Raw genomic sequence first — 27,002 nt, 5'->3', positions numbered from 1 at the left:
AACGTGAAATCTGGTGCAATGGGTCAGGGGACCTGCAGCCTCTATTGGACTGGGGTGCAGAGTCCACTCTGAGTCCAGCTTTTATTCCTGGTTGCAGACTACAAGACTTTCTTTGATCTATCTGTCCTAAGACACTATACTGACACAGTCCAGATCTCCTTGCTTTTACCCCAGGCCGTTCCCTTCTGGGATAGTCTCGGGAGCAATCAGCAAGTGCGGAGGCAGTGTTCCTACCTAACGGCGACGCGGTGTTCCAAGGTCCATGCTTTCATGATCCCAGTCACACTCCCTTCTGGGTCTGGCCTTGGGGTCTGTAACAAGGCTATTATTCTAAGAAAACCATGAAAAAAAATCATCAATACAGTTTCTTTATATATGCTGTTCCTCCAAGTGCTATTTCTATGAAATTTCTCAAGGCTGTGAAAGTACCTTGTTAGGAATTCCCCCTACAAGAGTCCACCTTGACTAGTCTTCTATATGTCAGAAAATCCTGTTGGTGCCGTTTTCCAAAATATATTCAAAGCCTGGCCACTTCTAACCAGCTGACCTACTGCCACCCTGGCCCAAACCACCACCCTCTCACCTCTCACTCTGCTTGGCCAACTCCTGTTTTTCCCTTAATCCCCAATGTCCATCTGGATAAGAGGCTCATTACACTGTGTTTTAAACAGGTTACATATTTCTGTTCCTTCTCCAACCCTTTCCCCGTGAACTTGAACTCCTTTGGGGCAGAAACTGTATTTTTCTCCTCTCAGTTATTCTTAGCATTTCAGGCACAGTGGGAAAGACAGCAACCAAAAAAAGTTTGGGGAACAAAGGAATGAGGAGGCAGTGTAAAAACTTCCCAAGACTCCCCTCCTGAACACAAGGCAAAGGAACTGAAATACACTTAATGGTTTTGAAACTGACCAGGAGTAAAGAAATAGTGCTTGCGGTGACTTTAAAAAAGAGAACTGGGGAAAGTTTCCGTTCCATTGTGAAGACAGAGAAGAGAGACTGTAACCCAGTGGGGCTCAGCTGGGCGTGGGGGCTTTCCAGTCTCCCAGGGGCATTTGTTAATGGGCATTTTTGGTTGTCGAAACCGGACATCAAAAGCTCCTGACATCTCATGGGTAGAGAGCAGAGATGTTCGCTGATGTCCTGCTGTGCACAAGACCCACCCCATCAACAAAGAATCGTCCAGCCCCAAATGCCCATGTATCAACAGTGCAGAGGCTGACAAACCAAGCTCTTATCCACACGTGGGCAACTGCAGGGGTGGGGACAGGGTAAGGCAGGGAACGTAGCTTGTCTGAGGAAATGTAGACCCAGTCTCAAAGGATAAGCATGCATCGCAAAGATGGAGAGAGGGGGCAATACTATAGTGGGGTGGAACCAGGTAAACCAGGGTTGGAGAGACAGGAAGAGGCGCAAGGTCCTTAGGAAGTGGCAGCGATGTGGCTGAGGCATGTGAGGGGGTGGCTGAGGGCGGGGGAAAGGCAGATGATGGTGAGAGTGTGAACGTTCTTGAATAACTGTCCCTGAGGTTGAGGCTTCGTCTTGAGGGAACGAGGCCGGCATAGAAGGACACTGAGGAGGGGAGGGACAGGGTTGGAGCTGCATGTTTGCTCCCTCTGCTGCTGGTGGTGGGGATGGGCTGGAGGGAGTGAGACCGGAGCCCAGGTTTTGAGGAGAGGGGGTGTTTTAAGGCTCAGGGGAGAGAGGTCAGGCTGGGATAGAGAAAAAGCATCTGGGAGTTGGTGACTCAGTGGAAACTGGCAATGAGGGAGGAGGGAACTGAAACAGAAGCCTGGCCATGAAGACTTGAGATAAGCCTCATACTTCTCCTTTGCTAACTTGTGTGTCAACATCCTTTCCCCATAACCATACAAACACCTGATTAGGGTGCCCCGGCTTTATAGCCTCGAGTCTGGCGGTCATTTAGTAAGTCTAATGGTTACCTGGGCAGTGTTTGGCTGTATGGTGCACTCTGATCGGCCACTGGGGGCTGACTGAGCGCAGAGCACTGCACCGTGCCTGTGGACGCGAATTCACTGAATCCTCAAAACAACCAAACGAACCAAGAAATGCTGTCATCCCCATTTGATGCAGAAGCAAGCAGCAGTAGCAAGAGCTTAAGTGGCGAAACAGGTGCCTGAATCCTGGCAGAACGACTTTGAGCTTAAATTATTATGATTTTAATGAAGAGGAAATCTTCATGACATAAAATTAACCAATAGATTACTTTTTTATCTTTTGGCTTTGCTGCATACTGTGCGGGATCTTAGTCCCCAACCAGGGATGGAACCCTCATCCCTGCCTTGGCTGTGACAGTTTCAAGCACTGGACCACCAGGGAAATCCCCTTGTTTTTTATCTAATTTTTATCAAATTAACCATTTTTAAGTGAACAGTTTAGTTGCATTTAGTATATGCACAATGTTGTGTAACCAGTACCTCTAGTTTCAAAACACTTTTCCTCACCCCAAAAAGAAGCTCTGTACCCATTAAACAGTTACTCTCTATTTCCTCCTTGCCCAAACCCCTCGTTGTTTGTTATTCAGCCGCTCAGCCATGTCACACTCTTTGCGACCCCATGGACTGAAGTACGCCAGGCTCCCCTGTCCTTCACTATCTCCCTGAGTTTGCTCAAACTCATGTTCAATGAGTTGGTGATGCCATTCAACCATCTCATCCTCTGTCACCCCCTTCTCCCCCTCCCCTCAATCCTTCCCAGCATCAGGGTCTTTTCCAATGAGTTGGCTCTTTGCATTGGGTGGCCAAGGTATTGGAGCTTCAGCTTCAGCATCAGTCCTTCTAATGAATATTCAGAGTTGATTTCCTTTAGGATGGACTTGTTGGGTCTCCTTGAAGTCCAAGGGACTCTTCAAGAGTCTTCTCTTTCCCAAAGCTCCTGGCAGCCCCTCATCAGCTTCCTGTCTCTGTGGAGGTAAATATCTTGGATGTTTCGTATAAATGGGAATCATACACTATGTGACCATTTGTGTCTGGTGTCTTTCATTTAGCATATGTTTGGGTTCATCCATGATGCAGTGTGTATCTGTGCTTCTACTGCTGAATGATGCGCCATTGTACTGCCTAGTCACTCAGTTGTGTCTGACTCTTTGCAGCCCCATGAAGTGTAGCCTGTGAGGCTCCTCAGTCCATGGGATTCTCCAGGCAAGAACACTGGAGTGGGTTGGTGCCACTGTATGGATGGATCATATTTTGTTTATCCATTCATCCACCAATAGACATATGGATTTCTATTTTGGCTATTGGGAAGGCACTTACAATTTTTTTGTTTTCCATTATGGTTTATTACAAGATATTGAGTATAGTTCCCCATGCTACACAGTAGCATGTTTATCCATTCTATATATAATAGTTTGCATCTGCTAATCCCAAACTCCCAATCCATCCCTCTCCTTACACTCTCTTGAAAACCACAGATCCGGTCTCTATATCTGAGTCTGTTTCTGCAGTGATTCAGCCATATATTCTTTTTAATGTCTTCCCTGGGCTCAGTGGTAAGGAATCTGCCTGCCAATGCAGGAGTCCTGGGTTCGATCCCTGGGTCAGGAATATCCCCTGGAAAAGGAAATGGCAACCCACTCCAGTATTCTCGCCTAGAGAATCCCCATGTACTGAGGAGCTTGGCGTGCTACAGTCCACAGGGCCACAAAAGAGTCAGACACGACTGAGCAGCTAAACAATGACAACATTCTTTTTCATAGTATTTTCCATATTCTTTTCCACTGTGGTTTATTACAAGAAACTGAATATGGTTCCCTATGCTATAGAATAGGACCTTGTCACCTGTCTTACTGTTTTTTCTTTTTTCGAAATACAATTGATTTACAATGTTGTGATCATTTCTGCTATGGTAAAGTGACTCGGTTATACATCTCTGTACATTCTTTTTTACATTCTTTTCCATAAGGACTCACCCCAGGACACTGAATACAGTGCCCTGTGCTATCCAGAGGAACCTCGTTGTCTGTCAACTGTCTTACTGTTGATGGGCATTTGGGCAGGTTCCGTTTTTTCAGCCATTACAACATGCACTGTTGTGAAAACTTTGGATACATTTGGTGAACATGCATACACGCTTCTGTTGAATGCATACCTGGGAGTTGAATGGTTGTCTCGTGTGCTCAGTGTTAGAGTGACAGGCATTTTCCAAAGTTGGTTGTACCTATTCTCACTCCTACCAGCACTTTGGAAGAGTTCCAATTGCTCCACATCATCACCAACACTTGATATTCTTTTTTTCTTTGAAATGCTATTTATTTTTTGGCCATGCCTTGAGACATGTGGAATCTTAGTTCCCCAACTAGGATCGAAACTGTGCCCCCTGTATGGGAAACAAAGTTTTAAACACTGGACCACCAGGGAAGTCCCAACACTGGATATTCTTTAAGAAAGCATTTTTTATTGGATGAAGTACCCATGATATAAAATTTACCAATGTAACTATTTTCAAGTGTGCAATTAAATGGTGTTAAACATGTTCAAGTTGTGTAACCATCAGCATCATCCATTTCTAGAACTTTTTCATCATCTGAAACTGAAATTCTGTATCCATTAAACATTAACTGTCCACTGACTCCTCCAGTCCCCAGCCCCTGGTATCTACTTTATAATGCTTTTCTTTAAAAACTGTGGTTAAAAAAAAAGATATAAAATTTACCATCTTAACCGTTTATAAGCGCATGATACAGTAGTGTTTATTATATGCATCTTGTTGGCCATCAAATCTCTAAGAATGTTTTCATCTTGCAAAAATGAAACTCTACACCTATTGAATAGTAACTTCCTATCTCCCCAACCTCTGAGTATCCCCCGGGGACCCCTCTACCTTCTGTTTCACAGTTTAATTTCTTTGAATACTTCCTATAGCTGGAATCACGCACTATTTGTCTTTCTGTACAACTGGCTTATTTCACTTCATGTAATATCCTCAACACTCAATTTCCTTGATATTATTTTTATTATCTTAGCCAATGTCACTATGCAACTGGCATACCACTGCAATTTTCATTTGTATTTCCTCGGCAGCTACAAAAGTTGAATACATTTCTGTATGCTTGTTGGCCATTTGACTATCTTGCCTTTCTATTTGCTTGTCTTTTTCTTATTGATTTGTGGAAGCTCTTTATATATTCCTTTACATTTTTAAAAATTTATTGTTTAATTTTTTAATTATTTTAAAATACATATTCTTTATATTCTCTGGGTGTCCTTTGTTAGATACATGTATTGGGAAGTATCTTCTCCACCCAGAGAATTACATTTAGATTTACTTAAAAAAAAATAATACATGTCACACCCCACCAGAAAAGAAAAACAAAAAACTAAAATAATATATGTTGTTAAGAATAGTCAAAAACTAGTCAGGCAAAATAGAAGTATGTGGTAGAATCAAAAGCTGACATCTCCCTCCATTCTGAGGTAACATATCACAAACATGGTTAACAACACCCACAGTGCACGTGTGTGTGCGTTAAGTCACGTCAGTCATGTTCCACAGTGCATGCTCCCATGAAGAAAGCTGAGCACTGAAGAATTGATGCTTTTGAACTGTGGTGTTGGAGAAGACTCTTGCGAGGCCCTTGGACTGCAAGGAGATCCAACCAGTCCATCCTAAAGGAAATCAGTCCTGAGTATTCATTGGAAGGACTGATGTTGAAGGTGAAACTCCAATACTTTGGCCACCTGATGCGAAGAACTGACTCACTGGAAAAGACCCTGATGCTGGGAATGACTGAAGGTGGGAGGAGAAGGGGACAACAGAGGATGAGATGCTTGGATGGCATCACCGACTCAATGGACATGAGTTTGAGTAAACTCCGAGAGTTGGTGATGGTGAGGGAAGCCTGGCGTGCTGCAGTCCATGGGGTTAAAAAGAACCAGACACGTCTAAGTGACTGAACTGAACTGAACTGAGGAATATTATCCTCACTTTACAGAGGAGGAAACTGAGGCACAGAGAGGTAAACTCCTTTGACTTGCTTGACATAACACCCTTAGCATTACCCAAGCCTGGATTTGAACCCAGGACTCTCTAACTGTGACCTTCAGCCACTCCAAGGAACCTCACCTTCTCACTTACAGGCTTTGGCTCAGCAGGCAGCCAAGTCTTCAAGAATCAGTATCTGACACACACGTCCCTCAGAGGTGCATTTTCTGGGGGTGGAGACAGGGTCCTATCACTTCCCAGTCTTGATCTCTGAGTACTCGGTGGTGTCCCAGACCTGAAAGTTGTGGGTCCTCGGTCTGTGGAAACTGAGGTTTGCATAATAGAGTTCTTGTTCCTTCTCTGAGGTGGAAGCAGCTGAAGCTGGGGTCTGGTAGTCAGAGGGGCTGTCTGACCAGGATTCGTTGAAGTGACCCTGAGTGGGAAGAGAGAACGACTTGAGCTGGCCTTTGAGGTCTGGAGAAGGGAACCCAGAGCTTGAGGAGGGTATTTATTCACTTATCCATTTTCACACCCATTTCCTGAGGATTCACTCATTCAGTCACTCCTTCATTCATCCATACCTTTAATCAGAATGGTCTGTTCTTCTTATTACTCATCTCACTGAATCCTTACAACCTCCCTCCATGGGTGATATAAATGTTATCACCATTTTACAGATAGGAAAATAGAGGGAGCAAAGTGAAGTGATTCTTCCACAGACAAGGTCCCTGACCTTGCACTGTCTATCAGGACAAGGAGACAGTATGAACTTGTCACACACTCAAAACTTATCAAATTGCAAATTGTGTTTTGATGGACAGAAGCAGGGTGCTGTGGGCGAGAGTCACAGAGGTCTGCAGGAGACCTGCACTGCCCTCCAGGAGCTCACGGTGTTGGGGGAACAGGCCTGTGGTTATTATAGGGAAGTGTGACGACAGTCTGCCTGGTGTAGGGCAGGGGAATATTTGAATGACATCAATTGGCATGACACTTAAAAAAGAATGAAATAAAACAGAAACAGACTCACAGACATAGAGAACAGATTTATGATTGCCAAGGAGTGGGGTGGGGTGAGGGAGGGATGGATTGGGAATTTGGGATCAGCGGAGGCAAACTATTATATATAGGATGGATAAACAACAAGGTCCTACAGAGAACTATTTTCAATTACCTTGATAAACCATAATGGGAAGAAATAATGGGATAAAGAATGTATATATATTCATATATATATACATAACTGAATCACTTTGCTGTACAGCAGAAATTAACATAGCATTGTAAATCAACTATACTTCAACAAAATACATTATTTTAAAAAAAGAATGAAATAAAGCTATTTGTGGCAACATGGATGGATCTAGAGGTTATCATACTAAGTGAAGTAAGTCGAACAAAGACAGACAATTACATGATATCGCTTATATGTGAAATCTAAAAAAATGATACAAATGAACTTATTTAGAACCCAATGCTGGGAAGGATTGAGGGCAGGAGGAGAAGCGGGCAACAGAGGGTGAGATGGTTGGATGGCATCATTGACTCAATGGACATGAGTTTGAGCAAACTCAGGGAGATAGTGAAGGACAGGGAAGCCTGGCGTGCTGCCGTCCACGGGGTCCAAAGAGTTGAACACGACTGAGCGACTGGACAATATTAACTTAGAAACAGCCAGATGGAAGAGATGCTGAGGGCAAGATATAGGGAAAGGACACAGTTTCCATGCCTTCTCCAATTGCTTTGTCCTGCTCAAATCTCCACTTGTTTACCAACCTGAAAGCTCTCTAAACCCCATCCTTTGAGGGTTTTAGGGAGGCTTCACACCACAGACATGATTGACTAAACCACTGGCCTTTGGCGAATGAAATCCTCCAGCGCCTCTCCCATCCCTGGAGGTCAGGGGGGTGGGACTGAAGGTTCCAGTCCCCTCTGCTTGGTTCTCCTGACAACCAGGCCCTATCCTTAGGTACTTTCCAAAAGTCACCCCATGAAAATAACAAGAGACCCCTTTAACACTCCCATCACTTCAAGTGTTCTAGGAGCTCTGTGTCAGGAATAGGGGATAAAGATCAAATATATATTTCTTTTTATAGATCATAATATCATAGAATACAATAAGCTCATTTGTGGGGAGGGACAGGATGCTGGCGGGAGAACTTGGCAGGGGACAGATTATAGAATACCAGACTGAAGAATCTGGGCTTGATTCCTTAGGCCTGTGCTGTCCAATACAGGAGCCCCTAGCCATGCGTGGCTCTTGAACCCAAGAAATGTAGTGAATCAGTCAAAAATGAATACTGGAGGTCAAAGTTTTTGTATTAAAAAAGAAAAAGAGAGAGAAAGAAAGGGAGGGGAACAGAGGAAGGAAAGAAGGAAGGGAGAAAGAGATACGGAAAGAAAGGGGAAGGAAGGAAAGGAAGAGACAAAGAGAAACAAAGAAAGAAAAAGGAAGGAAGGAAGAGAGAAGAGAAAGAAAGAGAAAGAAAATACCTATTAATAATTTGTGCATTTATGTTCACTATTGATGACATGATGTTTGAGATGATACTTTGGCTACATTCGGTTAAATAAAATATTATATAAAAACCGATCTCACGTTCCTTTCTCCTTTTTTTTTTTTTTTAAACATGGCTAGGTTTTAAGTTGTACTCATGGCTCACATCCTATTTCTGTTGGATTTATACTCGGCGGGGGGGCGGCAAGCACAGGGTGACTGTAAAGAAAAGCTGTTTGGGGAACTTCTTGCTGAGAGCTTAGTGGGGGAGGAGAGAGAGAGCCACTGACCCAGAAGAGAGTGAGGGCTCAGCAGGAAAGGGGCCAAAAGGAGAAGAACTTTGCTAAACGGAAGATGGACAGGACTCGGTGAATTCTAGGCTCCGGCGAGTGCAGAAAGACGAGAGGGTGATTTGAGTGCAACAAGAAACTCGAGAGGAAAAGCAAACTTGGAGGCGGGGGCGGGGTGGGGGAGATCACGTTTTTCTTAGGTGCTAAGTAGGCTGCCGCGGCCCCTGTGTAGGCAGAGGGGTCCGGTGGGGACACTGGACGGCAAGCCGCCCACGTCACTCACCCGGGACGCGGGACGCGACGCTGGGCAGTCGCCATCTTGGCTCGACGCTCTCTCCACCGACTTCTTCCTGTAGATCTTCACCCTGAAAAGAGACCAAGGCCTTTAAGAGGGCTCCTCTAGGGAGTCCAGAGGGACTTCCTGAACGCAGGCCGGTGTCCAGCTGCAGAGACCGTGACCAGGAAGCAAGCGCCCTCCTCCCGCACGGCCAGTGCCAGGGTCCACACTGGGCCAAGATGTCAGGAGGCTGCATTCTTGATGCCACTTCAGCGAGCCACCTCCTTTTCAGCGTCATCAGTCCACCAGTGCCCTCAACTCTGGGCTTTAAGTGTTTTTTTAAAAAAACAATTAGTTTATTTTTGGCTGTGGTGGTCTTCCTTGCTGCCTAGTGGCTTTCTCTAGTTGGGGCCAGTGGGGGCTACTCTCTAGGTGCCCTGCGTGGACTTCTTACTGCAGTGCCTTCTCTAGTCGAAGAGCACGGGGTCTAGGCGAGCAAGCTTCAGTAGTTGTGGCACACAGGCTTAGTTGTCCCACGCCCATGTGGGATCTTCCCGGACCAGGTATCGAACCCATGTCCCCTGCACTGGCAGGCGGATTCTTAACCACTGGACCACCAGGGAAGTCCTGAGCTTTGAGTTTTGAAGATTCTTTGAGTCTTCGCCCCCGTTCTCCTCCCATTGCACCCACCCTCATAGTGGTCCCCAGCTGAGGCCCCCACTCACACAAAGATGAGACAGAGAGCAAGCAGGGCTGTGACACCGGCTCCTCCGATGGCCCCCTGAACCACGCCAGTCCTGGGTCCTGGTTTCCCTGCAGATATGAGACCTGGGGTGACTTCCAGCCCCCTTCAAGCGGGCACCTGAGCCCCCAGCCTTCTCATATCCATGACCCACGAGTGTGCCCACTTTTCCCCAGGACTCGGTGCTGTGTCCACCATCCTTGATACAACTGCATCCTCCTGTGCCCCCCTCCCCTGGTACCACAGAGGACCTTGAATGCTAGTCCCCTTTAGCCCAGAATCATGCCCATTTCTCTTCCTCTCCACGTTTTCTAGGACCCAGATGCGCGACTTCCCCTTTCCCCAGACCTGGCAGCAGCAGGATCTTCACGATCTGTTTCCCATGGGCGTTCTGGGCCTCACAGCTGAGTCTGAGGCCGGAGCTGAGCCCCTCTCGGAGGCTCAGGGAGCTATTAGCCCAGGGCCCGGCGGAGCTGGAGGCAATCTCAAAGGAGGCGTTACTGAAGTTCCCCGCCAGCAGCCCCTCGCCCAGCCGCCAGTGCAGGGAGGGGGCCGGCCAGGCTCTCGTGGAGCAGCTGCAGCTCAGACCCTCGTCCTCCTGGGAGCAGGAGGGGCCCAGCAGCTGCGGGGGAGCTGTGGGGAGATACGGGAGGGATCAGGGGAGCTTTCCCCTCCCTGGAACCCCGGCCTCCTTCCCCCGGGTGTGTTCCATCTCACTTCTCACAACGAGGTTCAGAAACGCTTTCTCGGAGCCCAGTGGATGCTGAGCTTGGCAGACATATAACCCCTGGTCCCTCAGTTCCACCCGGGGCAGCTCGAGGACCCCAGGGTTCGAGGAATTCGAGGGGCTCAGGGTCAGGCTCTCTCAGGTCCAGCTGATCATGGCAGGAGGGTTGCTGTCAGGAACACAGTCCAGGCGCAGGGACTGGCCCTCCTGGACTGAAAGAGACTGGCTTTTGCCCAGAGTTTCAGGTCCTGGCAAGACAGAGAGAAAGCTAGCCTCACTCTGCCTATCTCTTCCATTGCTTAGTGGCTCATATTGTCCTGGTTCGGAGCATTGTCGATTTCCTCTGCGTAAAAACTCCCATCGTGGCCAATTTCAAATGCCTCATTTGAAGCCACTGAACCCAGAAGTGGGAAAAGATGGACACAGTTGCACAACTGGCTCTTGCCAACCAGTGAGAGCCAACCCCTAAGGAGAGAGAAGGCAGGATTTGGGAGGAAGATAGAACCCAGGCAGTGGGGACAGTTACATCCATTTGGCAAGGAAGAGGCCAGGCGACATCCATGAGAACAGGGTCAGCGGAAGGGGGAGGCTGGTTTGTAAGCCCACAAGCCAGTGTGGGGGGCTTCCCACCCCTGCTGTTCCCACACCGTCCATCTGAGTCCTGAACCCCAGATCAGCTCGGAAGGTCAGAGACAGACCCCATTTCCGTCACTGCCCCAAGAAGAGAGGTTTTGACGTATACCTGTGCCTTCTTTCTGGTACACTCTGATGGTCAGCTCCTGGGGTGCATCTGGACAGACAGACATAACTGTCCCTTTTCAGGGGCAGGAACATAGGCCTCCCAGAAACATCAGAAGTGGGAAGCAAGTGGAGTGGGGTATCCTCATCCATCCTCCCCAGTTCCAGCAGCCCAGGCCCTGCCTCCCTCTCCCCAACACCGTTGGGGACCCAGCCTCTTGCCCCTCCACCCCCACTCACAGGACACATTGAGCCTGATGGTCGCCTCTGTGCTCACACCAGCTCCGGGGAAGGTCACACGACACGTGAGGTTGGTGCCGTGGTCCTGGGGACTCGGGGTGAGGGTGAGCACTGAGGAGTGGGGACTCTCGGGGTTTGGGGAGGTGAGGGCGACACCGGTCCAGGAGAAGGTGGGGGGCGTCCCCCTCTCACAGGCCCATGGCACCGCACAGGTGAGGTTGGTGGGGCGGCCGGATGCTAGGGTCCCCTGGACGTGGATGTCAGGTGTGTCTGTCAGAGCTGGAGAGGCGGAGACACGGACCCAGGACTGGAGGGGGGACCCCTGTGTGCCCCTCAGAGCAGTTGTTCCCCAGCATCCTGTACCCCTGGGTCCCCCCCCAGGATGAGAAGACAGGGTTCCCTTCCCACCCTGCTCTGGGGACCCTCAGGACCCCTGTATGTATGCCCTCCACTTGGCCCCATCCTTACCCATCACACGGACTGAAAGCGGATGCCATTTATAACTATATCTCACAGTAGGCCCTCTCTCCACCCTAAAGATGTATGTCCCCGTATCCGTCCTCTGGGCGTCTCTGATGTCCAGGGAGCAGTCTTTGGTCCAGGGGTCTCCAACGAGGAGGAATCGGCCCTGGGTCTCACTGAGCACCTCACGCTCTGGGTTGTTTGTGGCCACTGCGGGATCTCCAGGGGAATCTGTCCTTTCCCGGAACCAGTAGCTGTGAGCTGGGTCAGAGTCTTTCCAGCCTTCCCAGGGATAGTAGACAGAGCAGGCCACGTGGACACACAGGCCCTCCTGCACTGACACGGACCGCGGCACGTCCAGCTGGTATCTCAGATCCTGAGCCAGGGACCCCGCGGGGAAATGAGGATTAGTCGAGCCCCAGCCCCACTCACCTACCCACAGCAGCGACAGCAGCAGTGGCAGCAGCAGCATCTTTGGGGTGACACTCTTGGAGCCTTGGTGTCACAGGATTGAGAGCAAGCCCCAACAGGAAGCCCAGGGCTGAGGTCAGAAAGTGACAGACCACAAAAGAAGAACTCAGCATCCACAGGCTGCCAGAGCCACATGAATCCTGAAGAGGAACCGTCTAGATGAGGCCCCGCTGAGGGTCACAAGCAGCGAGCACTGCCCAGGGGAGGCTCCCGGCTCCCTGTCCTCCACCTGACCCCTCTGCACCTCTGTCCACAGCTGGAAATCAGGCCGGTAAGTCCCCGCCAGGTGTGGGAGGCAGGAAGGGCAGCCGGGGAAGCTCTAGGCATGAAAGATGGGGATGGGTACCCACCCCCCCGGATGAAGGAGGTGGTGATTAGTTACTGAGATGATATGACAACGGCACACATGTGCATCTCTGTTTTCGGAACTGGAGCCCCAGGAAGAATGGGACAGACTTTGTGTCATCCTGGAGAACTTCTCTGACACCCCAGGTCCCGTTGATACAGTGAGCTGGGAGTGGCCAGCTCGGAGTTTAGAGGAAAAACTCGATTGCTCTGTGCAGTTAGAAGGTGAGTTCCCGGGTGTAAATGGCCAGAGTGGGTGGGACCAGAATGAAGGTGCTATGAGAACATGATCCCAGGGGAGCATGGGGTTTCTTGATCTAGTAACAGCAGCCTGCCCTGGCCCCCCTGGTGTTGACTGCGCACGCCAGGCCTGGGAGCCGGGCACTGAGAGCAAGATGACAGCCTTTGGGGGCAGGTGGACCTGCTCTTCTTCCCCTCCAAGCCTCAGCTTTTTCATCTGTGCTGCTGCTGCTGCTGCTGCTAAGTCACTTCAGTCGTGTCCGACTCTGTGCAACCCCATAGATGGCAGCCCACCAGGGACCCTCGTCTCTGGGATTCTCCAGGCAAGAACACTGGAGTGGGTTGCCATTTCTTTCTCCAGTGCATGAAAGTGAAAAGTGAACATGAAGTTGCTCAGTCACGTCCGACTCTTAGCGACCCCATGGACTGCAGCCCACCAGGCTCCTCCATCCATGGGATTTTCCAGGCAGGAGTACTGGAGTGGGGTGCCATTGCCTTCTCGTTTTCATCTGTACATGTAGGAATAATAATGTTCAACCCTTGTCCTGGGCATTTTCTACAGTCTCTGGTGTGGCCGTCTTGCAGGTCACATGTCTGGCCCTGCCCATTCCTCTGAGTCCCTCCTTCAGCGAGAAGCTCCTGGTGGTCAGTGGTATCTTTGATAGATACCAAAGCCTCATCTGAGGCCTCCGAAGAGGGGATCCAGGGCACAGACTCTGCAGTCAGATGGCTCTGGGCCGAGCCTTGCTCCCTAATGCATGCTGTGCCACCTTGGGAAGTGGCTTAATCATTCTGTGCAGAATTGCATCCCTGTTGTTCATGGGGTGTTGGGGCTGAATTCTATTACCCACCCCCAAAAAATTTATATCTGCAAGTCCTAACCCCTAGTGCCTCTAAATGTGATTGCATTTGGAGACAGGGCCTTTAAAGAGGTTGTGTTGTCATTTAGTCGCCCAGTCGTGTCCGACCTTTTGCAACCCCATGGACTGCAGCAGGCCAGGCCTCTCTGTCCTTCACCACCTCCCAAAGTTTGCCTGAGTTCATGCCCATTGCATTGGCAATACCATTCAACCCTCTCATCCTCTAACACCCTCTTCTCTTTCTGCCCTCAATATTTCCCAGCATCAGGGACTTTTCCAATGTTCGAATCAGATGACCAAAATACTGGAGCTTCAGCTTCAGCATCAGTCCTTCCAATGAGTGTTCAGGGTTGATTTTCCTTAAGATAGACTGGTTTGATCTTTTTGCTATCCAAAGGACTTTCAGCAGTCTTCTCCAGCACCACAATGCAAAGGCATCAATTCTTTGGCACTCAGTCCAGCTCTCACAACTGTACGTGTGAGGTAATTAAGGTAAAATGAGGTCATTGAGGTTGGCCCTCATAGGGCCCATGTCCATGTAAGTAGAAGCGGTTAGGACACAGACACACACTGAGAAGCTACCACGTGGAGACACGGAGAGAAGACAACTGTCTACAAGCCAAGAAGAGAGGCCACAGAAGACTGTGTACATATGTATAACTGAATCACTTTGCTGTACAGCAGTGATTAATACAACATTGTAAAGCAACTATATATTAATCAAAAATTGTTTTAAAACTTAAGGACTTCCCTGATGGTCCAGTGGTTAAGAATCCACTTGCCAACGCAGGGGACACGGGTTCAATCCCTGGTTCGGGAAGATCCCGCATGCTGCAAGCAACTAAGTCCATGCGCCACAACTACTGAATCTGAGCTCTAGAGCCCGGGAGCTGCAGCTACCAAAGCCCGTGGGCCTTGAGCCCGTGCCCCTCAACAAGAGAAGCCTGTGCACTGCAGTGAACAGTAGGCCCCACCCGCTGCAACTAGAGAAAACCGAGATGGGCAGCAACAAAGACCCAGCGCAGTTGAAAATAAGTTAATTTTTTTTAATGTAAAAATGAAGAAAAAATAAGGACCCAACCCCGTGGACACCTTGATCTCAGACTTCCAGCCTCCAGGTTCATAAGCAAATGAATTTCTGCTGTTCAAACCTGCCAGCTGGTGGAACTTCCTTGAAGCAGCCATAGTGAGTGAACCCACGAGGTCTCCAGGAAGAATCAACCCATGGAGTGCTCAGTGTACACAGTGGCCAGGGGTCAGCCGGCAGGATGGGAGCCCTCTGAGGCTGGGAGGGGAAAAGGGAAGGAACGGTGTGGCAACCCCAGGAAACCTCTGCTTCTCCTCTTTGCCCTGGCTCTGATCCCAGCGGGCTCTTACTTCACCAGGCGGTGCTGACCTGGCCTCTGCTCGGGTTGTCCCTCTGATGGTTGAGCCAGTTGCTGCCCCTGCAGCCATCTGTCCAGCAGAGTGTCCTGGGGGTGGGGTGGGGGTGGGGCTGACACTGGGGAAGCACCAGCTGGGTGGGGGAGGGGCTGCAGGGTCAGGCGTGGCCAGGGCTGATCCAACCGGGAGGACCGGGCTGTGGGAGCCCCTAGGAGGAGGGAGAGAGGATGTACCTGGAGGATGGGAGGGGTGTGTGCATCCCTGACAATATGGTGAAGACCCCTGACTGTCTCTCAGTCAGGTTCGAGAGATGGTGGGTCTGAGTGGGTTGTGTTGTAGGGGCTGAGATGCCCTGACTCTGTATTGTTCCTCCATTCCTGGGGTCCTAAGCCCACTTGCCTTCTTCTTATCACCTTCTAGAATTCTCCTTGGTTGTCTCTTGCATCATTCTTAGGGTTTATAGTTGTGAACAGAGGGCAAAAGCTGGGAAAGGCAACAGGAACCATACAGCTTGAAAAGCCTAAATATTTACTAAAGAAAGCTGAGTGCTGAAGAATTGATGCTTTTGAACTGTGGTGTTGGAGAAGACTCTTGAGAGTCCCTTGAACTGCAAGGAGATCCAACTAGTCAAACCTAAAAGAAATCAGTCCTGAATATTCATTGGAAGGACTGATGCTGAAGCTGAAGCTCCAATACTTTGGCTACCTGATGCGAAGAGCTGACTCACTGGAAAAGACTCTGATGCTGGGAAAGATTGAAGCCAGGAGGAGAAGGGGATGACAGAGGGTGAGATGGTTGAATGGCATCAACAACTAGATGGACATGAGTTTGAGCAAGCGCCTGGAGTTGGTGATGGATAGGGAAGCCTGGCATGCTGCAGACCATGGGATCACAAAGAGTCAGACATGACTGAGCGACTGAATTGAACTGAAGCCCACTTGCCTTCTTCTTACCACCTTCCAGAATTCTCCTTGGTTGTCTCTTGCACCATTTGGGGGATTTATAGTTGTGAACAGAGGGCAGAAGCTGGGAAATGCAACAGGAACCATACAGCTTGAAAAGCCTAAATACTGACTATTTGTCTCTTTACCAAAAAGTCTCCTGACTGCTGACCTGGAATATCAGGTTGAGAAGCTTGCAAATTCTTCTGTTGGATTAAGGAGAGAGAACAGTGTTTTGGTTATGGTCAGCTCTAAGCTTTAGGAAATTCTCTAAATGGCATTATTTGATTTTGCCTATAGCAGGAGTAGTAGGAGGTAGAGAGGATGGAAAAGGAAAATTCAGGAATGGAGAGAGATGATGCTGGAGGTCAAGTCAGGTAAGGGATCCAAGGGAGAGTTTTGAGTAAGAGAGAGGCTGACAAATGTAACCAATGTGGTACCCAGGGACAGGACCGACCCAGCTCGGGGTGAAATGTGCAGACAAAATAATAATGTTGCCCACCATCAAGCCATCAGCCACAGAAGCCTGCCCTGCTGCTGTGCCCTGAGGAGAACTCAGGATGGAGAAAAACACAGTACTTGCCCTAGATTATTAAAATGCATATCTAAGGAATAATTTCCAATGGACTCAGACTTTTGCATCCTCCCATACATAGAAAAGCACTAAAATCATTACATTGAGGTATCTGATTTTTGTGATTAGCAGTGATATTTTTGATGTTCAGTTACACATTTGTTTTCAGCAAAAACGTTTGCCTATATATCCTGGCTCCTCCCTACCTCTACAGAGCAGTTCCTCAGAGCTATCTGAAAGGCTGTCTCCCAAGCTATAGTCCTAGGTAAGATCCCCAAATAAAGCATAACTCACAACTTTCAGGTTGTGTGTGTTTTTGTGTGTGTGTGTGTGTTTTCAGCCAAAAGTCACAATGTATCAAGACTTCTGTTGCATATTTCATACTTCCATTTAATCCTTACAACAGCCCTGTGGGCTGGACTTCTCATGTTTGTTTCACCAAAGCATGGTGGATGGGGGTCAGGGTAGGTGGGTCACAAGATGCTACTTTCTTAATAAATGAAAGAGCATGGATGTGATCCCAGGTCTCTGTGATTGCAAAGCCTAAGACATACAGCAGGAAACTTGCAGGCAGTAGTTCATGAACCCACTGCTGATGGGGATGTTAGGTCTCCAAGAATCAGCCTGTGGGTCCTCCTTCCCACAGGAAGCGACGTCCTGACGCTGAGGCTCAGACTGCCTTCGGTGCCTCACTTGATCCTGATCTCTGCGTATTCTGAGTGAGGGCTCTCCTGAGGCTTCTCCCCACGGAAGATGATGGAGGAATAATGCAACTCCTGCTCCAACTCCAAAGAGGGGGTGGTCCCTGCATAATTTGTGGGGTCAGAAGATTCCTCTGACTTGGACTCCTGCTGGTGATCCTGTGCAGAGAGCAAAGAAAGGGGTCACATAAAGGTAGTTTGGGGATAGGAAGGCAGAGAGGGCCCATGAAGTGAATTTGACTCTGGGACAAGCATTTATTCATTCTTCCATTCTGTTATTAAACATTTCTCAAGGTTCTGTTTATGCAATCATCCAACAGATATAAGGCTACAGATTGTTTTCCAACTCTACAGAACACTCACATAGACCTATGTAGAAAATAATATTATGTTACTGGCTCAGGGATTGAATCCACATCTGCCTCTCCAGCACTGTAGGCAGATTCTTTACCACTGAGCCACCTGGGAAGCCCTATGTGGAAAATATTATTATGTAACAACAGGGAAACTCTCAAAGAAGGTAGCTACTTCCCAATGATAGGGACAGAATGAAGGACAGAACAGGTGATTAAACAGTTAATCCCACTAGAGGATTGTAAGTAGAAAAATATGGGAGACCCCTGTAAGTTAATGATTACTCTAGAAAACAGATTTCAGTTTGGTTCAGTCAGTCATGTCCGACTCTGCAACCCCATGGACTGAAGCACACCTAACAGGCCTCCCTGTCCATCACCAACTCTCGGAGTTTACTTAAATTCACGTCCATTGAGTCATCCAACCATCTCATCCTCTGTTGTCCCCTTCTCCTCCTGCCTTCTATCTTTCCCAGCATCAAGGACTTTTCAAATGAGTCAGTTCTTCCCATAAGGTGGCCAAAGTATTGGAGTTTCAGCTTCAGCATCAGTCCTTCCAATGAATATTCAGGACTGATTTCCTTTAGGATGGACTGGTTGGATCTCCTTGCAGTTCAAGGGACTCTCAAGAGTCTTCTCCAACACCACAGTTCAAAAGCATCAATTCTTCGGCACTCAGCTTTCTTTATAGTCCAACTCTCACATCCATACATGACTATTGGAAAAACCATAGCTTTGACTAGATGGACCTTTGCTGGCAAAGTAAAGTCTCTGCTTTTTAATATGCTGTCTAGGTTGGTCATAACTTTTCTTCCAAGGAGCAAGCGTCTTTTAATTTCACGGCTGCAGTCACCATCTGCAGTGATTTTGGAGCCCCCAAAATAAAGTCTGACACTGTTTCCACTGTTTCCCCATCTATTTGCCATGAAGTGATGGGACCAGATGCCATGATCTTCGTTTTCTGAATGTTGAGCTTTAAGCCAACTTTTTTACTCTCCTCTTTCACTTTCATCAAGAGGCTCTTTAGTTCTTCTTCATTTTCTGCCATAAGAGTGGTGTCATCTGCATATCTGAGGTTATTGATATTTCTCCCGGCAATCTTGATTCCAGCTTGTGCATCATCCAACCCAGTGTTTCTCATGATGTACTCTGCATATAAGTTAAATAAGCAGGGTGACAATATACAGCCTTGACGTACTCCTTTTCCTACTTGGAACCAGTCTATTTGTTCCATGTCTAGTTCTAACTGTTGCTTCCTGACCTGCATACAGATTTCTCAAGAGGCAGGTCTGGTATTCCCATCTTTTTAAGAATTTTCCACAGTTTGTTGTGGTCCACACAGTCAAAGGCTTTGGCATAGTCAATAAAGCAGAAATAGGTGTTTTTCTGGAACTCTCTTGCTTTTTCAATGATCCAACGGATGTTGGCAATTTGATCTCTGGTTCCTCTGCCTTTTCTAAATCCACCTTGAACATCTGAAGTTCACGGTTCACATACTGTTGAGGCCTGGCTTGGAGAATTTTGAGCATTACTTTGCTAGTGTGTGAGATGAGTGCAATTGTGCAGTAGTTTGAACATTCTTTGGAATTGTCTTTCTTTGAGATTGGAATGAAAACTGACCTTTTCCAGTTCTGTGGCCACTGCTAAGTTTTCCAAATTTGCTGGCATATTGAGTGTAGCACTTTCACAGCATCATCTTTTAAGATTTGAAATAGCTCAACTGGAATTCCATCACCTCCACTAGCTTTGTCCGTAGTGATGCTTCCTAAGGCCCACTTGACTTCACATTCCAGGATGTCTGGCTCTAGGTTGGTGATCACATCATCATGATTATGTTGGTTGTGAAGATCTTTTTTGTACAGTTCTTCTGTGTATTCTTGCCACCTCTTCTTAATATCTTCTGCTTCTGTTAGGTCTGTACCATTTCTGTCCTTTATTGTGCCCATCTTTGCATGAAATGTTCCCTTGGACCCTCTTACACTGTTGGTGGGAATGCAAACTAGTACAGCCACTATGGAGAACAGTGTGGAGATTCCTTAAAAAACTGGAAATAGAACTGCCTTATGATCCAGCAATCCCACTGCTGGGCATACACACTGAGGAAACCAGAAGGGAAAGAGACACGTGTACCCCAATGTTCATCGCAGCACTGTTTATAATAGCCAGGACATGGAAGCAACCTAGATGTCCATCAGCAGATGAATGGATAAGAAAGCTGTGGTACATATACACAATGGAGTATTACTCAGCCATTAAAAAGAATACATTTGAATCAGTTCTAATGAGGTGGATGAAACTGGAGCCTATTATACAGAGTGAAGTAAGCCAGAAGGAAAAACACCAATACAGTATACTAACGCATATATATGGAATTTAGAAAGATGGTAACGATAACCCTGTATACGAGACAGCAAAAGAGACACTGATGTATAGAACAGTCTTATGGACTCTGTGGGAGAGGGAGAGGGAGAGGGTGGGAAGATTTGGGAGAATGGCATTGAAACATGTGAAATGTCATGTATGAAACGAGATGCCAGTCCAGGTTCAATGCACGATGCTGGATGCTTGGGGCTGGTGCACTGGGACGACCCAGAGGGATGGTATGGGGAGGGAGGAGGGAGGAGGGTCCAGGATGGGGAACACATGTATATTTTTCATATATTAAATAAAAAAAAATTAAAAAAACAAAATCATTACAAAAAAAAAAAAAAAAAAGAAATGTTCCCTTGGTATCTCATAATTTTCTTGAAGAGATCTTTAGACTTTCCCATTCTATTGCTTTCCTCTATTTCTTTGCACTGATCACTGAGGAAGGTTTTCTTATCTCTCCTTGCTATTCTTTGGAACTCTGCATTCAAATGGGTATATGTTTCCTTTTCTCCATTGCCTTTAACTTCTCTTCAATTCACAGCTACTTGTAAAGTCTCCTCAGACAACCATTTGCCTTTTTGCATTTCTTTTCCTTGGGGATGGTGTTGATCCCTGCCTTCTGTACAATGTTAGGAACCTCCGTCCATAGTTCTTCAGGCACTCTATCAAATCTAATCCCTTGAATCTATTTGTCACTTCCACTGTATAATCGTAAGGGATTTGATTTAGGTCATACCTGAATGGTCTAGTGGTTTTCCTTACTTTCTTCAATTTAAGTCTGAATTTGGCAATAAGGTGTTCATGGCCTGTGCCACAGTCAGCTACCCGTCTTGTTTTTGCTGACTGTATAGAACTTCTCCGTTTTTGGCTGCAAAGAACATAATCAGTCTGATTTTGGTATTGACCATCTGGTGATGTCCATGTGTAGAGTCTTCTCTTGTGTTGCTGGAAGAGGGTGTTTGCTATAACCAATGCATTCTCTTGGCAAAACTCTATTAGCCTTTGCCCTGCTTCATTCTGTACTCCAAGGCCAAATTTGCCTGTTACTCCAGGTATTTCTTGTCTTCCTACTTTTGCATTCCAGTCCCCTATAATGAAAAGGACATCTTTTTTGGGTGTTAGTTCTATAAGGTCTTGTAGGTCTTCATAGAACCGTTCAACTTCAGCTTCTTCAACATTACTGGTTGGGGCATAGGCTTGGATTACTGTGATATTGAATGGTTTGCCTTGGAAATGAACAGAGATCATTCTGTCTCTGCAGTTTTTGAGATTGCATCCAAGTACTTCATTTCAGACTCTTTTGTTGACTATGATGGCTACTCCATTTCTTCTAAGGGATTCTTGCCCACAGTAGTAGATATATAGTGGTCATCCAAGTTAAATTCACCCATTCCAGTGCATTTTAGTTCACTGATTCCTAAAATGTCCATGTTCACTCTTGCCAGCTCCTGTTAGACCACTTCCAATTTGCCTTGATTCATGGACCTCACATTCCAGGTTCCTATGCAATATTGCTCTTTACAGTATCAGACCTTGCTTCCATCAGCAGTCACATCCACAACTGGGAATTGTTTTTGCTTTGGCTCCGTCTCTTCATTCTTTCTGGAGTTAGTTTTCCACTGATTTCCAGTAGCATATTGGGCATCCACTGACCTGGGGAGTTCATCTTTCAGTGTCCTATCTTTTTGCCTTTTCATGCTGTTCATGGGGTTCTCAAGGCAAGAATACTGAAGTGGATTGCCATTCCCTTCTCCTGCTTAACCACAAACCAAGCAGGCTTGCTTAGCAACAAAACCATGCAAAAGAAGCCCATGACCTGTCCCTCAAACAATAAAACAATGGTGTGATTGTGTGGTGTGGCATGAACCCTCCTCTTAGGAACTATAATAACTGTCTTTTCCATGGCAATCATCTCCTGATTTGTCTGCCTCACATATTTGAATAATAATGAATCCTACATTTTCAAACAAGCAAGAAGGGGAAGAGAAAGAGCTCATTTCTGGACATGCTGAAAGGAGCATGGCCATGGGCCACCCCACGCACTGGGGGGATACACAGGGCAGGCTGCATTGCCAGGGTCCCCATGTCACTCACCAGGGAAGCTGGCTCTGCAGCAGAGTAGATGTCCTCCATGTCCACTGCGGTCTTGGCTACCTTCTTCCTGTAGATCTTCACTCTGATGAGAGAGAGGGTTTGTGACACAGGGTCACTCTTTTGAGGCTGGAGTGAGTGCTTAATGCAGGTCAAGTGTAGGGCCAATATATCCAAAGACCAATATATCCAAAGAAAACCATAATTCAAAAAGATGCATGCACCCCAATGTTCATTGAAGCATTATTTAAAATAGCCAGGGCATGGAAGCAACTTAAATGTGCCTTGACAGAGGAATGGATAAAGAAGATGTGGTACTTGTATACTATGGAATATTGCATGCATGCATGCTAAGTCACTTCAGTCGTGTCCAACTGTTTGTGACCCTATGGACTGTAGCCCGCCTGGCTCTGCTTCCATAGGATTCTCCAGGCAAGAATACTGGAGTGGGTTGCCGTGCCCTCCTCCAGGGGATCTTCCCTCAGACCCAGGGACTGAATCCATGTATCTTATGTCTTCTGCATTGGAAAGTGGGTTCTTTACCAGTAGCACCACCTGGGAAGCCCTACACTGGAATATTACTGGCCATAAAAAAGAATGAAATGCCATTTTGCAGCAGCATGGATGGACCTAGAGATTATCACACTAAGTGAAGTAAGTCAGACAATTATCGGTTGCTCATTCATGTCTAACTTTTTGCAGCCCCTTGGATTGTAAATCATTAGACTCCTCTGTCCATGGAGTTCTCCAGGAAAGGATATTGGAGTGGGTTGCCATTTCCTTCTCCAGTGGATTTCCCTGACCCAAGGATCAAATCCAGGTCTCCTGCATTGTAGGCAGATTATTTACCATCTGAGCCACTAGGGAAGCCTGAAGTCAGACAGAGAAAGATAAATATCATATGATATCACTTAAATGTGAAATCTAAAAAAAAAAAAAAAAAGGTACAGATGGACTTATTCACAAAACAGAAATAAAGTCACAGATGTAGAAAGCAAACTAATGGCTACCAGGGCAGAAAACAGGGGGAGGGATAGGTTGTGAGATTGGGATTGACATATACACACTACTATGCATTAATGGGCTTCCCTGGTGGCTCAGTGGTAAAGAATCTGCCTGCCAATGAAGGAGATGCAGCTTCAATCCTTGGGTTGGGAAGATTCCCTGGAGAAGGAAATGGTAACCCACTCCAGTGTTCTTGCCTGGAGAATCCCATGGACAGAGGAGCCTGGTGGGCTACAGTCCATGGGGCCCCAAGGAGTCGGATATGACTTAGAGACTGAGCACGAGCAAGATGCATAAAATAGTTAAGTAATAAGAACCTGCTGTACAGCACAGGGACCTGTGCTCAATACTCTGTAATGACTTATAAGGGAAAAGGATCTAAAAAAGAGTGGATATAGGTATATGCATAATGATTCACTTTGATGTATACCTGAAATTAACACAACACTATAAACCAACTATACTCCAATAAAAATTTTAAAAGGGTAGAGTAAGTCCAGGAGCCTTTATCACAAAACTGTATCAAGGCCCCCACCCCCCCCCCCACCCCACCAGGTCCTGAATCTCTAGGATCAGGGCTGCGAGCACTGTCACGCCTGGCTAGGTGGCTACTAGCTGGATTCTCATTACCCCTGCAACCCCGCCCATGCTCTGGGTCCTCGAAATCCCTCCAGGCCCCTCTTCTCCTCCACTGGCCCACACCCAGCCCAGCTCACACGAAGAAGATGAGGCCGAAGCAGAGAACAAGCAGCATGGTGACGCCAGCTCCCGCGATGGCCCCCTCAGTCACTCCTGCCCCTGTCCCTGATTCCCCTGCAGACGAGAGAGACACTTGGAGAGAATTCCAACCTTGACTCCTCTCCTCAGCATGCAGAGGGGTATCCTGCCCCTCACATGCAGGGTCCAGCCGCTGGGTTCCCCCTCCCCTCTCAGAACCTCAGCCTTTTGCAGAAGGGCACAGTCTAAGCGGCATTTGCCTCTCCAGCCCACACTCTTCCAACAAACTTCAGCTCTCCTTGGAGTCAACTACTTCTCCATCCAGGGTCTCTATGTAACAGACCCCAGACCCGGCCACAGCAGAGCCATGAGGCTCTGAGCCCTGTCGACATTCCAGACAGACAGACAGCGAGTCTTTGGGGGATGCTGAAAGGCCTTGCCCCTCCTTCCTTCCAGGGAGGGTGTCTAAATCTGCTCTCTCGGCCTCTGTTGACACTGTCACTCAGAGCTCACGGTGGTGTTTTGAGCCTCCAGAAATACGTGGAAGAAGGAACCTTCTCAGACCTTCATATCAGATCCAGACGGTGTTCCTGGCCCTGCCTGGCCAAGCCTCCTGGGACCCCAACACTCAAGATGAGGTACATGTGGACATTACGTGTCAATGATTGGATGGGCACTGCTGCGAGATTGCTGATGGGGCTCACTGTCCAGTTGTCATGACCCATGGGACTAGAGCAACGAGGAGAGCGCTGGGCTCCAGAGAGGGGTCACCGTGAGGGCTGGGGTGGGGGGTGGTGCTGACAGTCAAAACATGGCCCCAAGTGACACTGGGGGGCAATGAAACCACTCTGAGTGACACTCTAATGGTGGATACGTGTCATTACATCTTTGTCCAAACCCATGAAATGTACCCCAGGTGGTACAATGGTAAAGAATCAGACTATCCATGCAGAAGACAGAACAGACGCAGGTCCCATCCCTGGATCAGGAAGAGCCCCTGGAGTAGGAAATGGCAACCCACTCCAGTATCCTCGCCTGGAAAATTCTATGGCCAGAAGGGCCTGGGCAGCTACAGTCCAGGGGGTGGCAAAGTGCTAGACGTGACTGAGCACACACGCACACATGAAACATGCAATGCCAAGAGTGAACTCTAACATCAATCACGGACTTTGGTTGAAAAGGATGTGTCCGTGGAAGTTCACTGCAACATGTACCCTAGGAGCGGGGGGATGTTGGTGAGGGAGAGGCTGTGTGTGTGTAAGAAAGTGCAGGAAGGGCAGGGGAAGTCTCTTTATCTTCTGATCAGTTCTGCTGTGAACCTCAATGTGTTCCTCAAAATAAATTCTAATTCATAAAAAAAAAAAAGCTCACCTAGGACTTCAGTGATTGGTGAAGGATAAAGAGCATGTTTAGTCTCAATCTGTTCCTCAAAATAAAGTCTAATTTTTAAAAATGCCAGCCAAGGACTTCAGTGATTGGTGAAGGGCAAAGAACATGTTTAGAATGGGCGGGGAGGAGGATGTGGGTCACTTGGCAAGACCAGAATTGGAGGATACTGGGGACGAGACCTAATGGGGGCATCTGTCTCAATGTAGGACCCCGCTCAAGCCCCATGATTTGAATGTGGGTACATCATTTGAAAGTACAGCTCTGAGCCAAGCTGGCAGAGACCCCACTCCAGTCAATGCCCCACGGGGGAGGGGGAGGGCGGGGCTCCTTCCTACCTGTGCCATCCCCTGTGCAGATATTGCCTGGGTTCCGTGAAGCATCTAGGACCGGAAGAGAGCATTTCCCTCCTCAGTGGGGGGGTGGGGGGGAATGGAGTGAGGCAAGTGTAGACATCCCCTCCCCCCACACACAAACCCAGAAGCCACAAAAATCCAGGTGGGACAGGCCTTATGTCCCTCTAGCCCCCTCCTCAGCCGGGCCTCCAGGACAAGAGTACCTCGCATCCCCAGCACCTGCCCACACACCCTCAGGCCCCCCAGGCGTCCTCACCCCTCACTCACAGGTGACATTGAGCAGGATGGTCCGCTCCACCATCGCCCCGCTTGTGGGGAACTTCACCTGACAGGTGAGCCTGGTGCCCTGGTCCTGGGGCCGTGGGGTGAGGGTGAGCACCGACGAGAAGGGGGTCCTGGGGCCCAGGGAGCTGGGGGCAGCTGACGTCCAGGAGAAGATGAGGGGCATGGCCGGCTCACAGGCCCAGGGCACAGAGCAGGTCAGGTTCCCGGGGCGGCCGGGCTCCAGGGCCCCCAGGCTGAGGACATGGGGCTGGTGGGTGAGGGCTGGTGAGAGCAGAGGGGAGACGGGGGATCGGGAGGAGGCTCTGAGGTGTGGCCCCCCCAGAGAATCTTCAGGCTTCAGTGCAGCCCCTACCTCTGAGCCCCCACCTGCTTTACCCTCAGCCCCTCCCAGGAGGGGTCCCCACCCCAGCCCTGCCCTGGGACCTCCATGACCCCCACTGTGGCCTCTCCTAGATCCACTGCTTACCTGTCACATTCAAGAAGAGCTGTTCAGACACGTAACTCCATTTCATCCTTCCTCTTTCCACACGAAAAAAGTAGGAACCTCTGTCACTCTTCCTGGCGTCTCTGATCTCCAGGGAGCAGTTGTTGTCCCTGGGGTCCCCGAGGAGGTGGAATCGGCCCTGGGTCTCCTCCTGAACTTCACGATCTAATTTGTTTGTGGCCACGGGGGCATCCACGAATATTTCGGCCCCTTCCCGGAACCAGAAGCCATGAACAGGGGTAGAAACACTGGGGAAGCCCCTGGGATAGTTGACGGAGCAGGGCACGCGGACACACAAGCCCTCCTGCACCGACACGGACCGCGGTGCTTTCAGCCAGTAATCCCGATCCTGAGCCAGGGACCCTGCGGGGAACCGAGGATTAGCCGAGCCCGAGCCCCACCCACCCCTGCCCCGCCGTCCACTCACCCGCCCACAGAGGTGGCAGCAGCAGCAGCGGCAGCATGTCTGAGCCGGAGGGTGTCTGGGCGTCCTTGTGTGAAAAGAGAAGGGAAGGGAGAGGGAGGTATGG

The 27,002-nt window shown here is 48.4% G+C and overlaps 2 protein-coding genes across 2 annotated transcripts; both read right to left on the bottom strand.

Moving 5' to 3' along the window:
* Nucleotides 1–4,391: 4,391 nt before the first annotated feature.
* Nucleotides 4,392–12,438, bottom strand: LOC147354332 (sialic acid-binding Ig-like lectin 13). The gene is given in 8 exon segments (XM_086353850.1): nt 4,392–6,373; nt 9,008–9,089; nt 9,727–9,814; nt 10,092–10,376; nt 10,461–10,718; nt 11,213–11,260; nt 11,449–11,727; nt 11,917–12,438. Coding segments are annotated over 8 exon segments (1,689 nt in total). The 5' UTR covers nt 12,383–12,438; the 3' UTR covers nt 4,392–6,190.
* Nucleotides 12,439–17,093: 4,655 nt separating this feature from the next.
* LOC147354331 (myeloid cell surface antigen CD33-like) lies at nt 17,094–27,002 on the bottom strand. Its single transcript, XM_086353939.1, has 7 exons — nt 26,900–27,002; nt 26,455–26,835; nt 25,971–26,249; nt 25,686–25,730; nt 23,961–24,057; nt 22,243–22,324; nt 17,094–17,584 (listed from the first exon to the last, which is right to left on the bottom strand). Exons 1-7 carry the CDS (start codon nt 26,934–26,936, stop codon nt 17,414–17,416), a joined length of 1,092 nt encoding a protein of 363 aa, XP_086210065.1. The 5' UTR covers nt 26,937–27,002; the 3' UTR covers nt 17,094–17,413.

The sequence above is a fragment of the Bos grunniens genome, chromosome 18 (genome assembly GCF_055505025.1).
Source record: "Bos grunniens cultivar Pamir isolate PY7600 chromosome 18, Bosgru_T2T1.0, whole genome shotgun sequence".
In the NCBI taxonomy this organism is placed as follows: Eukaryota; Metazoa; Chordata; class Mammalia; order Artiodactyla; family Bovidae; genus Bos; species Bos grunniens.
Note: the sequence above shows the minus strand (reverse complement) of the source record. Positions and strands in the feature narration are given on the sequence as shown.

What these genes read in the sequence shown, in the direction of transcription:
- LOC147354331 (XM_086353939.1), bottom strand. Translation starts at nt 26,936, where the DNA reads ATGCTGCCGCTGCTGCTGCTGCCACCTCTGTGGGCGG. An exon ending in GCTCTTCTTGAATGTGACAG is followed by an intron (nt 26,250 to 26,454) that starts GTAAGCAGTGGA and finishes TGCTCTCACCAG; the next exon opens with CCCTCACCCACCAGCCCCAT. An exon ending in CATCCTGCTCAATGTCACCT is followed by an intron (nt 25,731 to 25,970) that starts GTGAGTGAGGGG and finishes TTCCGGTCCTAG; the next exon opens with ATGCTTCACGGAACCCAGGC.